General features: G+C 52.5%; 1 protein-coding gene across 2 annotated transcripts in view; it reads right to left on the bottom strand.

The window, feature by feature from the left end:
• LOC112262638 (zinc finger SWIM domain-containing protein 6-like) overlaps nt 1-14932 on the bottom strand; it is an 82665-nt gene that overhangs the window by 12945 nt on the left and 54788 nt on the right. For both annotated transcript variants that reach the window (XM_042331411.1, XM_042331412.1), the window contains exons 6-8: nt 8425-8595; nt 2065-2211; nt 1700-1846 (exon numbers count right to left, since the gene is read on the bottom strand). In XM_042331411.1, the coding sequence (XP_042187345.1) occupies nt 1700-1846; nt 2065-2211; nt 8425-8595 (465 nt within the window). The remainder of the gene's footprint in view (nt 1-1699; nt 1847-2064; nt 2212-8424; nt 8596-14932) is intronic.

The raw sequence follows: 14932 nt of genomic DNA, 5'->3' as shown, positions 1-14932 counted from the left end.
AGTCAGTGTATCTGTTCTTTGAGGTTTGGAGGCTCCCTCCTATTCCACACCACTGAGGGTCAGGCCGTCCCAAATAGAACCCTATTCCACACCACTGAGGGTCAGGCCGTCCCAAATAGAACCCTATTCCACACCACTGAGGGTCAGGCCGTCCCAAATAGAACCCTATTCCACACCACTGAGGGTCAGGCCGTCCCAAATAGAACCCTATTCCACACCACTGAGGGTCAGGCCGTCCCAAATAGAACCCTATTTCACACCACTGAGGGTCAGGCCGTCCCAAATAGAACCCTATTTCACACCACTGAGGGTCAGGCCGTCCCAAATAGAACCCTATTTCACACCACTGAGGGTCAGGCCGTCCCAAATAGAACCCTATTTCACACCACTGAGGGTCAGGCCGTCCCAAATAGAACCCTATTTCACACCACTGAGGGTCAGGCCGTCCCAAATAGAACCCTATTCCACACCACTGAGGGTCAGGCCGTCCCAAATAGAACCCTATTCCACACCACTGAGGGTCAGGCCGTCCCAAATAGAACCCTATTCCACACCACTGAGGGTCAGGCCGTCCCAAATAGAACCCTATTTCACACCACTGAGGGTCAGGCCGTCCCAAATAGAACCCTATTTCACACCACTGAGGGTCAGGCCGTCCCAAATAGAACCCTATTCCACACCACTGAGGGTCAGGCCGTCCCAAATAGAACCCTATTCCACACCACTGAGGGTCAAGCCGTCCCAAATAGAACCCTATTCCACACCACTGAGGGTCAGGCCGTCCCAAATAGAACCCTATTCCACACCACTGAGGGTCAGGCCGTCCCAAATAGAACCCTATTCCACACCACTGAGGGTCAGGCCGTCCCAAATAGAACCCTATTTCACACCACTGAGGGTCAGGCCGTCCCAAATAGAACCCTATTCCACACCACTGAGGGTCAGGCCGTCCCAAATAGAACCCTATTTCACACCACTGAGGGTCAGGCCGTCCCAAATAGAACCCTATTCCACACCACTGAGGGTCAGGCCGTCCCAAATAGAACCCTATTTCACACCACTGAGGGTCAGGCCGTCCCAAATAGAACCCTATTTCACACCACTGAGGGTCAGGCCGTCCCAAAAGAACCATATTCCACACCACTGAGGGTCAGGCTGTCCCAAATAGAACCCTATTCCACACCACTGAGGGTCAGGCTGTCCCAAATAGAACCATATTCCACACCACTGAGGGTCAGGCTGTCCCAAATAGAACCCTATTCCACACCACTGAGGGTCAGGCTGTCCCAAATAGAACCATATTCCACACCACTGAGGGTCAGGCTGTCCCAAATAGAACCATATTCCACACCACTGAGGGTCAGGCTGTCCCAAATATAACCATATTCCACACCACTGAGGGTCAGGCTGTCCCAAATAGAACCATATTCCATATATAGTGCACTACCTTTGACCACAGTATTTGGGACAGGCCCGAGATCTCCAGATACTTTTTTTTCCATATCACTGTGCCAAGCTTAGGGTATGCCTTGACTATGTTTGACTAGGAGAGGAGAAAAGAGAAAGACAAGAGGAATGTGAGCGAATGGTGAGGGGTGAGAGGTGGAGGAAAGGGACCATCTGAGTGAGGGAGATGAGAAGAAAAAATTCAAAGAAAAGTAGAGAGAGAGACAGAAGACTAGATGAATATGTTTAGTACCTGAAAGGTCAAGGCATGTGTTGGCCCCCTCCTCTGCCCCCCGTCCCGTCTCAGTGAGGGTGCTGAACAGGGTGCCGATGGGATCCAGAGGGTGACCCACCCAGCCCTCCATGTTGGTTATGGAGGTGATACCTTTATGGAGCAGCTCTGTCACGAACAGGACAACACATGTAAACTACCGCTCACAACCCTATTAGGTTGCAGCAACGTCCCAATTAACAACACTGTGTGCCTCAACTATTTATTGTAGAAACGTTTTCAGCAGGTAGAAGTCCCATTAAATTGGTGGACAACACTTTAGTACTTAATGGCGGTATAGAATGGTGGTATAATATTCATATTCAGTCACTTAAGGGCAGTCTGACCTTTCTTATGTCTGCGGAAATGCTCCAGCTGCCTCTGCTGCTGCCGCCGTAGTGTATTTACCACGGCAATGGCCAATCGCAGCGCTTCACGGGGGTAACCATGGGAACGCAGGGCGTCCACCCGAGCACACGCCGTCGGAACGTGTTCTGAGAGCGAAAGAGACAGATGCTACGTGTCTATACATTCTATAAGGCTTTTGGCTTGTGACCACTCATATTGGCAAAGGGCAACAGACACACACACACAGACTGTCACAACGTCCAACCACACACCGTCACAACGTCCACACACACACCGTCACAACGCCCACACACACACCGTCACAACGCCCACACACACACACACAGTCACAACGTCCACACACAGTCACAACGTCCACACACACACACAGTCACAACGCCCACACACACACACACAGTAACAACGTCCACACACCCACACAACGCCCACACACACACACAACGTTCACACACACACACAACGTCCACACACACCGTCACAACGTCCACACACACAGAGGGAAACACCGTCCACACACACAGAGAGAAACACCGTCCACACACAGAGAGAAACACCGTCCACACACAGAGAGAGAAACCGTCCACACACAGAGAGAGAAACACCGCCCACACACACACAGAGAGAAACACCGTCCACACACACAGAGAGAAACACCGTCCACACACACAGAGAAACACCGTCCACACACACAGAGAAACACCGTCCACACACACAGAGAGAAACACTGTCCAGACACACAGAGAGAAACACCGCCCACACACACACAGAGAGAAACACCGTCCACACACACAGAGAAACACCGTCCACACACACAGAGAAACACCGTCCACACACACAGAGAGAAACACCGTCCACACACACAGAGAAACACCGTCCACACACACAGAGAGAAACACCGTCCACACACACAGAGAAACACCGTCCACACACACAGAGAAACACCGTCCACACACACTCCCACTGTCCACATAGCCTTTAGCCGCACCCTCATTCTACTCCTCCTCTGTTCCGCGGGTGATGTGGAGGTAAACCCAGGCCCTGCATGTCCCCAGGCACCCTCATTTGTTGACTTCTGTGATCGAAAAAGCCTTGGTTTCATGCATGTCAACATCAGAAGCCTCCTCCCTAAGTTTGTTTTACTCACTGCTTTAGCACACTCTGCTAACCCTGATGTCCTTGCCGTGTCTGAATCCTGGCTCAGGAAGGCCACCAAAAATTCGGAGATTTCCATACCCAACTATAACATTTTCCGTCAAGATAGAACTGCCAAAGGGGGAGGAGTTGCAGTTTACTGCAGAGATAGCCTGCAAAGTAATGTCATACTTTCCGGGTCCATACCCAAACAGTTCGAACTACTAATTTTGAAAATTACTCTCTCCAGAAATAAGTCTCTCACTGTTGCCGCCTGCTACCGACCCCCCTCAGCTCCCAGCTGTGCCCTGGACACCATTTGTGAATTGATCGCCCCCCCATCTAGCTTCAGAGTTTGTTCTGTTAGGTGACCTAAACTGGGATATGCTTAACACCCCGGCAGTCCTACAATCTAAGCTAGATGCCCTCAATCTCACACAAATCATCAAGGAACCCACCAGGTACAACCCTAAATCTGTAAACAAGGGCACCCTCATAGATGTCATCCTGACCAACTGGCCCTCCAAATACACCTCCGCTGTCTTCAACCAGGATCTCAGCGATCACTGCCTCATTGCCTGTATCCGCTACGGAGCCGCAGTCAAAAGACCACCCTCATCACTGTCAAACGCTCCCTAAAACACTTCTGTGAGCAGGCCTTTCTAATCGACCTGGCCCGGGTATCCTGGAAGGACATTGACCTCATCCCGTCAGTTGAGGATGGCTGGTCATTCTTTAAAAGTAACTTCCTCACCATTTTAGATAAGCATGCTCCGTTCAAAAAATGCAGAACTAAGAACAGATATAGCCCTTGGTTCACTCCAGACCTGACTGCCCTCGACCAGCACAAAAATATCCTGTGGCGGACTGCAATAGCATCGAATAGTCCCCGCGATATGCAACTGTTCAGGGAAGTCAGGAACCAATATACGCAGTAAGTCAGGAAAGCTAAGGCCAGCTTCTTCAGGCAGAAGTTTGCATCCTGTAGCTCCAACTCCAAAAAGTTCTGGGACACTGTGAAGTCCATGGAGAACAAGAGCACCTCCTCCCAGCTGCCCACTACACTGAGGCTAGGTAACACGGTCACCACCGATAAATCCATGATTATCGAAAACTTCAACAAGCATTTCTCAACAGCTGGCCATGCCTTCCGCCTGGCTACTCCAACCTCGGCCAACAGCTCCCCCGCAGCTACTCGCCCAAGCCTCTCCAGGTTCTCCTTTACCCAAATCCAGATAGCAGATGTTCTGAAAGAGCTGCAAAACCTGGACCCGTACAAATCAGCTGGGCTTGTCAATCTGGACCCTCTATTTCTGAAACTATCCGCCGCCATTGTCGCAACCCCTATTACCAGCCTGTTCAACCTCTCTTTCATATCGTCTGAGATCCCCAAGGATTGGAAAGCTGCCGTAGTCATCCCCCTCTTCAAAGGGGGAGACACCCTGGACCCAAACTGTTACAGACCTATATCCATCCTGCCCTGCCTATCTAAGGTCTTCGAAAACCAGGTCAACAAACAGGTCACTGACCATCTGGAATCCCACCGTACCTTCTCCGCTGTGCAATCTGGTTTCCGAGCCGGTCACGGGTGCACCTCAGCCAAGCTCAAGGTACTAAATGATATCATAACTGCCATCGATAAAAGACAGTACTGTGCAGCCATCTTCATCGACCTTGCCAAGGCTTTCGACTCTGTCAATCACCATATTCTTGTCAGCAGACTCAGTAGCCTCGGTTTTTCGGATGACTGCCTTGCCTGGTTCACCAATTACTTTGCAGACAGAGTTCAGTGTGTCAAATCGGAGGGCATGCTGTCCGGTCCTCTGGCAGTCTCTATGGGGGTGCCACAGGGTTCAACCCTCGGGCCGACTCTTTTCTCTGTATATATCAATGATGTTGCTCTTGCTGCGGGCGATTTCCTGATCCACCTCTACGCAGACGACACCATTCTATATACTTCCGGCCCGTCCTTGGACACTGTGCCATCTAACCTCCAAACGAGCTTCAATGCCATACAACACTCCTTCCGTGGCCTCCAACTGCTCTTAAACGCTAGTAAAACCAAATGCATGCTTTTCAACCGTTCGCTGCCTGCACCCGCACGCCTGACCAGCATCACCACCCTGGATGGTTCCGATCTTGAATATGTGGACATCTATAAGTACCTAGGTGTCTGGCTAGACTGTAAACTCTCCTTCCAGACTCATATCAAACATCTCCAATCGAAAATCAAATCAAGAATCGGCTTTCTATTCCGCAACAAAGCCTCCTTCACTCACGCCGCCAAATTTACCCTAGTAAAACTGACTATCCTACCGATCCTCGACTTCGGCGATGTCATCTACAAAATTGCTTCCAACACTCTACTCAGCAAACTGGATGCAGTTTATCACAGTGCCATCCGTTTTGTCACTAAAGCACCTTATACCACCCACCACTGCGACTTGTATGCTCTAGTCGGCTGGCCCTCGCTACATATTCGTCGCCAGACCCACTGGCTCCAGGTCATCTACAAGTCCATGCTAGGTAAAGCTCCGCCTTATCTCAGTTCACTGGTCACGATGGCAACACCCATCCGTAGCACGCGCTCCAGCAGGTGTATCTCACTGATCATCCCTAAAGCCAACACCTCATTTGGCCGCCTTTCGTTCCAGTTCTCTGCTGCCTGTGACTGGAACAAATTGCAAAAATCGCTGAAGTTGGGGACTTTTATCTCCTCACCAACTTCAAACATCTGCTATCTGAGCAGCTAACCGATCGCTGCAGCTGTACATAGTCTATCGGTAAATAGCCCACCCATTTTTACCTACCTCATCCCCATACTGTTTTTATTTATTTACTTTTCTGCTCTTTTGCACACCAATATCTCTACCTGTACATGACCATCTGATCATTTATCACTCCAGTGTTAATCTGCAAAATTGTAATTATTCGCCTACCTCCTCATGCCTTTTGCACACAATGTATATAGACTCCCCTTTTTTTCTACTGTGTTATTGACTTGTTAATTGTTTACTCCATGTGTATCTCTGTGTTGTCTGTTCACACTGCTATGCTTTATCTTGGCCAGGTCGCAGTTGCAAATGAGAACCTGTTCTCAACTAGCCTACCTGGTTAAATAATGGTGAAATTAAAAATGTTTAAAAAACACACCGTCCACACACACAGAGAGAAACACCGTCCACACACACAGAGAGAAACACCGTCCACACACACAGAGAGAAACACCGTCCACACACACAGAGAGAAACACCGTCCACACACACAGAGAGAAACACCGTCCACACACAGAGAGAAACACCGTCCACACACACAGAGAGAAACACCGTCCACACACACAGAGAGAAACACCGTCCAGACACACAGAGAGAAACACCGTCCAGACACACAGAGAGAAACACCGTCCACACACACAGAGAGAAACACCGTCCAGACACACAGAGAGAAACACCGTCCAGACACACAGAGAGAAACACCGTCCAGACACACAGAGAGAAACACCGTCCACACACACAGAGAGAAACACAGTCCAGACACACAGAGAGAAACACCGTCCACACACAGAGAGAAACACCGTCCACACACAGAGAGAAACACCGTCCACACACAGAGAGAAACACCGTCCACACACACAGAGAGAAACACCGTCCAGACACACAGAGAGAAACACCGTCCAGACACACAGAGAGAAACACCGTCCACACACACAGAGAGAAACACCGTCCAGACACACAGAGAGAAACACCGTCCACACACACAGAGAGAAACACCGTCCAGACACACAGAGAGAAACACCGTCCAGACACACAGAGAGAAACACCGTCCACACACAGAGAGAAACACCGTCCACACACAGAGAGAAACACCGTCCACACACAGAGAGAAACACCGTCCACACACACACAGAGAAACACCGTCCACACACAGAGAGAAACACCGTCCACACACACAGAGAGAAACACCGTCCACACACACAGAGAGAAACACCGTCCACACACACAGAGAAACACCGTCCACACACACAGAGAAACACCGTCCACACACAGAGAGAAACACCGTCCACACAGAGAGAAACACCGTCCACACACAGAGAGAAACACCGTCCACACACACAGAGAGAAACACCGTCCACACACACAGAGAGAAACACCGTCCACACACACAGAGAAACACCGTCCACACACACAGAGAGAAACACCGTCCACACACACAGAGAGAAACACCGTCCACACACACAGAGAGAAACACCGTCCACACACACAGAGAGAAACACCGTCCACACACACAGAGAGAAACACCGTCCTCACACACAGAGAGAAACACCGTCCACACACACAGAGAGAAACACCGTCCACACACACAGAGAGAAACACCGTCCACACACACAGAGAGAAACACCGTCCACACACACAGAGAGAAACACCGTCCACACACACAGAGAGAAACACCGTCCTCACACACAGAGAGAAACACCGTCCACACACAGAGAGAGAAACACCGTCCACACACAGAGAGAAACACCGTCCACACACACAGAGAGAAACACCGTCCACACACAGAGAGAAACACCGTCCACACACACTCACACTGTCCACACACACCGTCCACACACACAGAAACACCGTCCAGACACACACAGAAAAAACGTCCACACACGCAACCTTCCATACACACACACAACCACACCCTGATAGTCCACACACACACTGACAATCCACACACACACCGACAGTCCAAACACACACACCGACAGTCCAAACACACACACCGACAGTCCAAACACACACACCGCCCCTACCGTCCACCCCCTACCGTCCACCCACCCCCTACCGTCCACCCACCCACCCACACACACACACACCCCACCCCCCGTCCACCCGTCCACCCACACACACCTCCCACACACACCGCACTGCCCCCACACACCCCGCCCCCCACACACATACATACACCCCGCCCCCACACCCCGTACACAGACACAGCCCCCACACACACAGCCACCCCACACACACACACAGCCCCCCCCCCACACACACACACACACATACATACATACACCCCGCCCCCACACAGACACTGCCCCCACACCCCACACAGACACCGCCCACACACACACACATACACCCCGCCCCACACAGACACTGCCCCCACACCCCACACAGACACCGCCCCCCACACACACCCCCAAAAAAAACACACACACTCACCGTGCCACATGGGCCATCCGCGTGTGTCGAAGAGCGAGCCGTCCTGGTTGTCGTGGTAACAATAGTTGGCGTAGAGGCCACTGGCGATAATGTGCTGCAGGTGACGGTCCTGCCAATGGAGGTCACACGCCTCGATGGCCCGCGTGAACACCGTCCTGTGGGGACGCAACTCTGACAGGAGAGAAACTAGCATTAGATTGAGGGGAGGGAGAGAGAAACCAGCATTAGATTGAGTGGAGGGAGGGAGAGAGAGAAACTAGCATTAGGTTGAAGGGAGAGAGAGAGAAACGAGCATTAGATTGAGTGGAGGGAGGGAGAGGGAGGGAGGGAGGGAGGGAGGGAGGGAGGGAGGGAGGGAGGAGGGAGGGAGGGAGGGAGGGAGGGAGGGAGAAACTAGCATTAGATTGAGGGGAGGGAGGGAGAGAGAGAAACTAGCATTAGATTGAGGGGAGGGAGGGAGAGAGAAACTGGCATTAGATTGAGGGGAGGGAGGGAGAGGGAAACTAGCATTAGATTGAGGGGAGGGAGGGAGAGAGAGAAACTAGCATTAGATTGAGGGGAGGGAGGAGAGAGAGAAACTAGCATTAGATTGAGGGGAGGGAGGGAGAGAGAGAAACTAGCATTAGATTGAGGGGAGGGAGGGAGAGAGAAACTGGCATTAGATTGAGGGGAGGGAGGGAGAGAGAAACTGGCATTAGATTGAGGGGAGGGAGGGAGAGAGAAACTGGCATTAGATTGAGGGGAGGGAGGGAGAGAGAAACTGGTATTAGATTGAGGGGAGGGAGGGAGAGAGAAACTAGCATTAGATTGAGGGGAGGGAGGGAGAGAGAAACTAGCATTAGATTGAGGGGAGGGAGGGAGAGAGAAACTAGCATTAGATTGAGGGGAGGGAGGGAGAGAGAAACTAGCATTAGATTGAGGGGAGGGAGGGAGAGAAACTAGCATTAGATTGAGTGGAGGGAGGGAGAGAGAAACTAGCATTAGATTGAGTGGAGGGAGGGAGAGAGAGAAACTAGCATTAGATTGAGTGGAGGGAGGGAGAGAGAGAAACTAGCATTAGGTTGAAGGGAGAGAGAGAGAAACGAGCATTAGATTGAGTGGAGGGAGGGAGAGAGAAACTAGCATTAGATGGGAGGGAGGGAGGGAGGGAGGGAGGGAGGGAGGGAGGGAGGGAGGGAGGGAGGGAGGGAGGGAGGGAGGGAGAAACTAGCATTAGATTGAGGGGAGGGAGGGAGAGAGAGAAACTAGCATTAGATTGAGGGGAGGGAGGGAGAGAGAAACTGGCATTAGATTGAGGGGAGGGAGGGAGAGAGAAACTGGCATTAGATTGAGGGGAGGGAGGGAGAGAGAAACTAGCATTAGATTGAGGGGAGGGAGGGAGAGAGAAACTAGCATTAGATTGAGGGGAGGGAGGGAGGGAGAGAGAAACTAGCATTATATTGAGTGGAGGGAGGGAGAGAGAGAAACTAGCATTAGATTGAGTGGAGGGAGGGAGAGAGAGAAACTAGCATTAGATTGAGTGGAGGGAGGGAGAGAGAGAAACTAGCATTAGGTTGAAGGGAGAGAGAGAGAAACGAGCATTAGATTGAGTGGAGGGAGGGAGAGAGAAACTAGCATTAGATGGGAGGGAGGGAGGGAGGGAGGGAGGGAGGGAGGGAGGGAGGGAGGGAGGGAGGGAGGGAGGGAGGGAGGGAGGGAGGGAGGGAGGGAGGGAGGGAGGGAGGGAGGGAGGGAAACTATCATTAGATTGAGGGGAGGGAGGAGAGAGAAACTAGCATTAGATTGAAGGGAGGGAGGGAGTGAGAGAGAAACTAGCATTAGATTGAGGGGAGGGAGAGAGAGAAACTAGCATTAGATTGAGGGGAGGGAGAGAGACAAAAACCAGCATTAGATTGAGGGGAGGGAGGGAGAGAGAAACTGGCATTAGATTGAGGGGAGGGAGGGAGAGAGAAACTGGCATTAGATTGAGGGGAGGGAGGGAGAGAGAAACTAGCATTAGATTGAGTGGAGGGAGGGAGAGAGAAACTAGCATTAGATGGGATGGAGGGAGGGAGGGAGGGAGGGAGGGAGGGAGGGAGGGAGGGAGGGAGGGAGGGAGGGAGGGAGGGAGGGAGGGAGGGAGAAACTAGCATTATATTGAGGGGAGGGAGGGAGGGAGAGAGAAACTAGCATTCGATTGAGGGGAGGGAGGGAGAGAGAAACTGGCATTAGATTGAGGGGAGGGAGGGAGAGAGAAACTGGCATTAGATTGAGGGGAGGGAGGGAGAGAGAAACTGGCATTAGATTGAGGGGAGGGAGGGAGAGAGAAACTAGCATTAGATTGAGGGGAGGGAGGGAGAGAGAAACTAGCATTAGATTGAGGGGAGGGAGGGAGGGAGAGAGAAACTAGCATTATATTGAGTGGAGGGAGGGAGAGAGAGAAACTAGCATTAGATTGAGTGGAGGGAGGGAGAGAGAGAAACTAGCATTAGGTTGAAGGGAGAGAGAGAGAAACGAGCATTAGATTGAGTGGAGGGAGGGAGAGAGAAACTAGCATTAGATGGGAGGGAGGGAGGGAGGGAGGGAGGGAGGGAGGGAGGGAGGGAGGGAGGGAGGGAGGGAGGGAGGGAGGGAGGGAGGGAGGGAAACTATCATTAGATTGAGGGGAGGGAGTGAGAGAGAAACTAGCATTAGATTGAAGGGAGGGAGGGAGTGAGAGAGAAACTAGCATTAGATTGAGGGGAGGGAGAGAGAGAAACTAGCATTAGATTGAGGGGAGGGAGAGAGACAAAAACCAGCATTAGATTGAGGGGAGGGAGGGAGAGAGAAACTGGCATTAGATTGAGGGGAGGGAGGGAGAGAGAAACTAGCATTAGATGGGAGGGAGTGAGGGAGGGAGTGAGAGAAAACTAGCATTAGATGGGAGGGAGTGAGGGAGGGAGGGAGGGAGGGAGAAACTAGCATTTGATTGAGGGGAGGGAGGCAGAAACTAGCATTAGATTGAGGGGAGGGAGGGAGGGAGGGAGGGAGGGAGGGAGGGAGGGAGGGAGGGAGGGAGGGAGGGAGGGAGGGAGGGAGGGAGGGAGGGAGGGAGGGAGGGAGGGAGAAACTAGCATTATATTGAGGGGGAGGGAGGGAGAGAGAAACTAGCATTAGATTGGAGGGAGTGAGGGAGGGAGGGAGAAACTAGCATTAGATTGAGGGGAGGGAGGTAGGAGAAACTAGCATTAGATTGAGGGGAGGGAGGGAGAGAGAAACTAGCATTAGATTGAGGGGAGGGAGGGAGAGAGAAACTAGCATTAGATTGAGGGGAGGGAGGGAGAGAGAAACTAGCATTAGATTGAGTGGAGGGAGGGAGAGAGAGAAACTAGCATTAGATTGAGTGGAGGGAGGGAGAGAGAGAAACTAGCATTAGGTTGAAGGGAGAGAGAGAGAGAAACGAGCATTAGATTGAGTGGAGGGAGGGAGAGAGAAACTAGCATTAGATGGGAGGGAGGGAGGGAGGGAGGGAGGGAGGGAGGGAGGGAGGGAGGGAGGGAGGGAGGGAGGGAAACTATCATTAGATTGAGGGGAGGGAGTGAGAGAGAAACTAGCATTAGATTGAAGGGAGGGAGGGAGTGAGAGAGAAACTAGCATTAGATTGAGGGGAGGGAGAGAGAGAAACTAGCATTAGATTGAGGGGAGGGAGAGAGAGAAAACCAGCATTAGATTGAGGGGAGGGAGGGAGAGAGAAACTGGCATTAGATTGAGGGGAGGGAGGGAGAGAGAAACTGGCATTAGATTGAGGGGAGGGAGGGAGAGAGAAACTAGCATTAGATGGGGGAGGGAGGGAGGGAGGGAGGGAGGGAGGGAGGGAGGGGGAGGGAGGGAGGGAGGGAGGGAGGGAGGGAGGGAGGGAGGGGGAGGGAAACTATCATTAGATTGAGGGGAGGGAGTGAGAGAGAAACTAGCATTAGATTGAAGGGAGGGAGGGAGTGAGAGAGAAACTAGCATTAGATTGAGGGGAGGGAGAGAGAGAAACTAGCATTAGATTGAGGGGAGGGAGAGAGACAAAAACCAGCATTAGATTGAGGGAGGGAGGGAGAGAGAGAAACTGGCATTAGATTGAGGGGAGGGAGGGAGAGAGAAACTAGCATTAGATGGGAGGGAGTGAGGGAGGGAGTGAGAGAAAACTAGCATTAGATGGGAGGGAGTGAGGGAGGGAGGGAGGGAGAAACTAGCATTTGATTGAGGGGAGGGAGGCAGAAACTAGCATTAGATTGAGGGGGGGAGGGAGGGAGGGAGGGAGGGAGGGAGGGAGGGAGGGAGGGAGGGAGGGAGGGAGGGAGGGAGGGAGGGAGGGAGGGAGGGAGGGAGGGAGGGAGGGAGGGAGGGAGGGAGAAACTAGCATTATATTGAGGGGAGGGAGGGAGAGAGAAACTAGCATTAGATTGGAGGGAGTGAGGGAGGGAGGGAGAAACTAGCATTAGATTGAGGGGAGGGAGGTAGGAGAAACTAGCATTAGATTGAGGGGAGGGAGGGAGAGAGAAACTAGCATTAGATTGAGGGGAGGGAGGGAGAGAGAAACTAGCATTAGATTGAGGGGAGGGAGGGAGAGAGAAACTAGCATTAGATTGAGTGGAGGGAGGGAGAGAGAGAAACTAGCATTAGATTGAGTGGAGGGAGGGAGAGAGAGAAACTAGCATTAGGTTGAAGGGAGAGAGAGAGAGAAACGAGCATTAGATTGAGTGGAGGGAGGGAGAGAGAAACTAGCATTAGATGGAAGGGAGGAGGGAGGGAGGGAGGGGGAGGGAGGGAGGGAGGGAGGGAGGGAGGGAGGGAGGGAGGGAGGGAGGGAGGGAGGGAGGGAGGGAGGGAAACTATCATTAGATTGAGGGGAGGGAGTGAGAGAGAAACTAGCATTAGATTGAAGGGAGGGAGGGAGTGAGAGAGAAACTAGCATTAGATTGAGGGGAGGGAGAGAGAGAAACTAGCATTAGATTGAGGGGAGGGAGAGAGAGAAAACCAGCATTAGATTGAGGGGAGGGAGGGAGAGAGAAACTGGCATTAGATTGAGGGGAGGGAGGGAGAGAGAAACTGGCATTAGATTGAGGGGAGGGAGGGAGAGAGAAACTGGCATTAGATTGAGGGGAGGGAGGGAGAGAGAAACTAGCATTAGATGGGGGAGGGAGGGAGGGAGGGGGAGGGAGGGAGGGAGGGAGGGAGGGAGGGAGGGGGAGGGAGGGAGGGAGAAACTAGCATTATATTGAGGAGAGGGAGGGAGAGAGAAACTAGCATTCGATTGAATGGAGGGGGTGAGAGAGAAACTAGCATTAGATGGGAGGGAGTGAGGGAGGGAGGGAGGGAGAAACTAGCATTAGATGGGAGGGAGTGAGGGAGGGAGTGAGAGAAAACTAGCATTAGATGGGAGGGAGTGAGGGAGGGAGGGAGGGAGAAACTAGCATTTGATTGAGGGGAGGGAGGGAGAAACTAGCATTAGATTGAGGGGGGGAGGGAGGGAGGGAGGGAGGGAGGGAGGGAGGGAGGGAGGGAGGGAGGGAGGGAGGGAGGGAGGGAGGGAGGGAGGGAGGGAGGGAGGGAGGGAGAAACTAGCATTATATTGAGGGGAGGGAGGGAGAGAGAAACTAGCATTATATTGAGGGGAGGGAGGGAGAGAGAAACTAGCATTCGATTGAATGGAGGGGGTGAGAGAGAAACTAGCATTAGATGGGAGGGAGTGAGGGAGGGAGGGAGAAACTAGCATTTGATTGAGGGGAGGGAGGGAGAAACTAGCATTAGATTGAGGGGAGGGAGGGGAGGGAGGGAGGGAGGGAGGGGGAGGGAGGGAGGGAGGGAGGGAGGGAGAGGGAGGGAGGGAGGGAGGGAGAAACTAGCATTCGATTGAATGGAGGGGTGAGAGAGAAACTAGCATTAGATGGGAGGGAGTGAGGGAGGGAGGGAGAAACTAGCATTTGATTGAGGGGAGGGAGGGAGAAACTAGCATTAGATTGAGGGGAGGGAGGGAGGGAGGGAGGGAGGGAGGGAGGGAGGGAGGGAGGGAGGGAGGGAGGGAGGGAGGGAGGGAGGGAGGGAGAAACTAGCATTATATTGAGGGGAGGGAGAGAGAAACTAGCATTAGATTGGAGGGAGTGAGGGAGGGAGGGAGGGAGGGAGAAACTAGCATTAGATTGAGGGGAGGGAGGGAGGAGAAACTAGCATTAGATTGAGGGGAGGGAGGGAGAGAGAAACTAGCATTAGATTGAGGGGAGGGAGGGAGAGAGAAACTAGCATTAGATTGAGTGGAGGGAGGGAGAGAGAAACTAGCATTAGATGGGGGGGAGGGGGAGGGAGGGAGGGAGGGAGGGAGGGAGGGAGGGAGGGAGGGGGAGGGAGGGAGGGAGGGAGGGAGGGAGGGAGGGAGGGAAACTATCATTAGATTGAGGGGAGGGAGTGAGAGAGAAACTAGCATTAGATTGAAGGGAGGGAGGGAGTGAGAGAGAAACTATCATTAGATTGAGGGGAGGGAGAGAGAGAAACTAGCATTAGATTG

Source organism: Oncorhynchus tshawytscha, linkage group LG12, assembly GCF_018296145.1.
Source record: "Oncorhynchus tshawytscha isolate Ot180627B linkage group LG12, Otsh_v2.0, whole genome shotgun sequence".
Taxonomy (NCBI): domain Eukaryota; kingdom Metazoa; phylum Chordata; class Actinopteri; order Salmoniformes; family Salmonidae; genus Oncorhynchus; species Oncorhynchus tshawytscha.
This window is presented reverse-complemented; position numbering and strand designations above follow the sequence as displayed.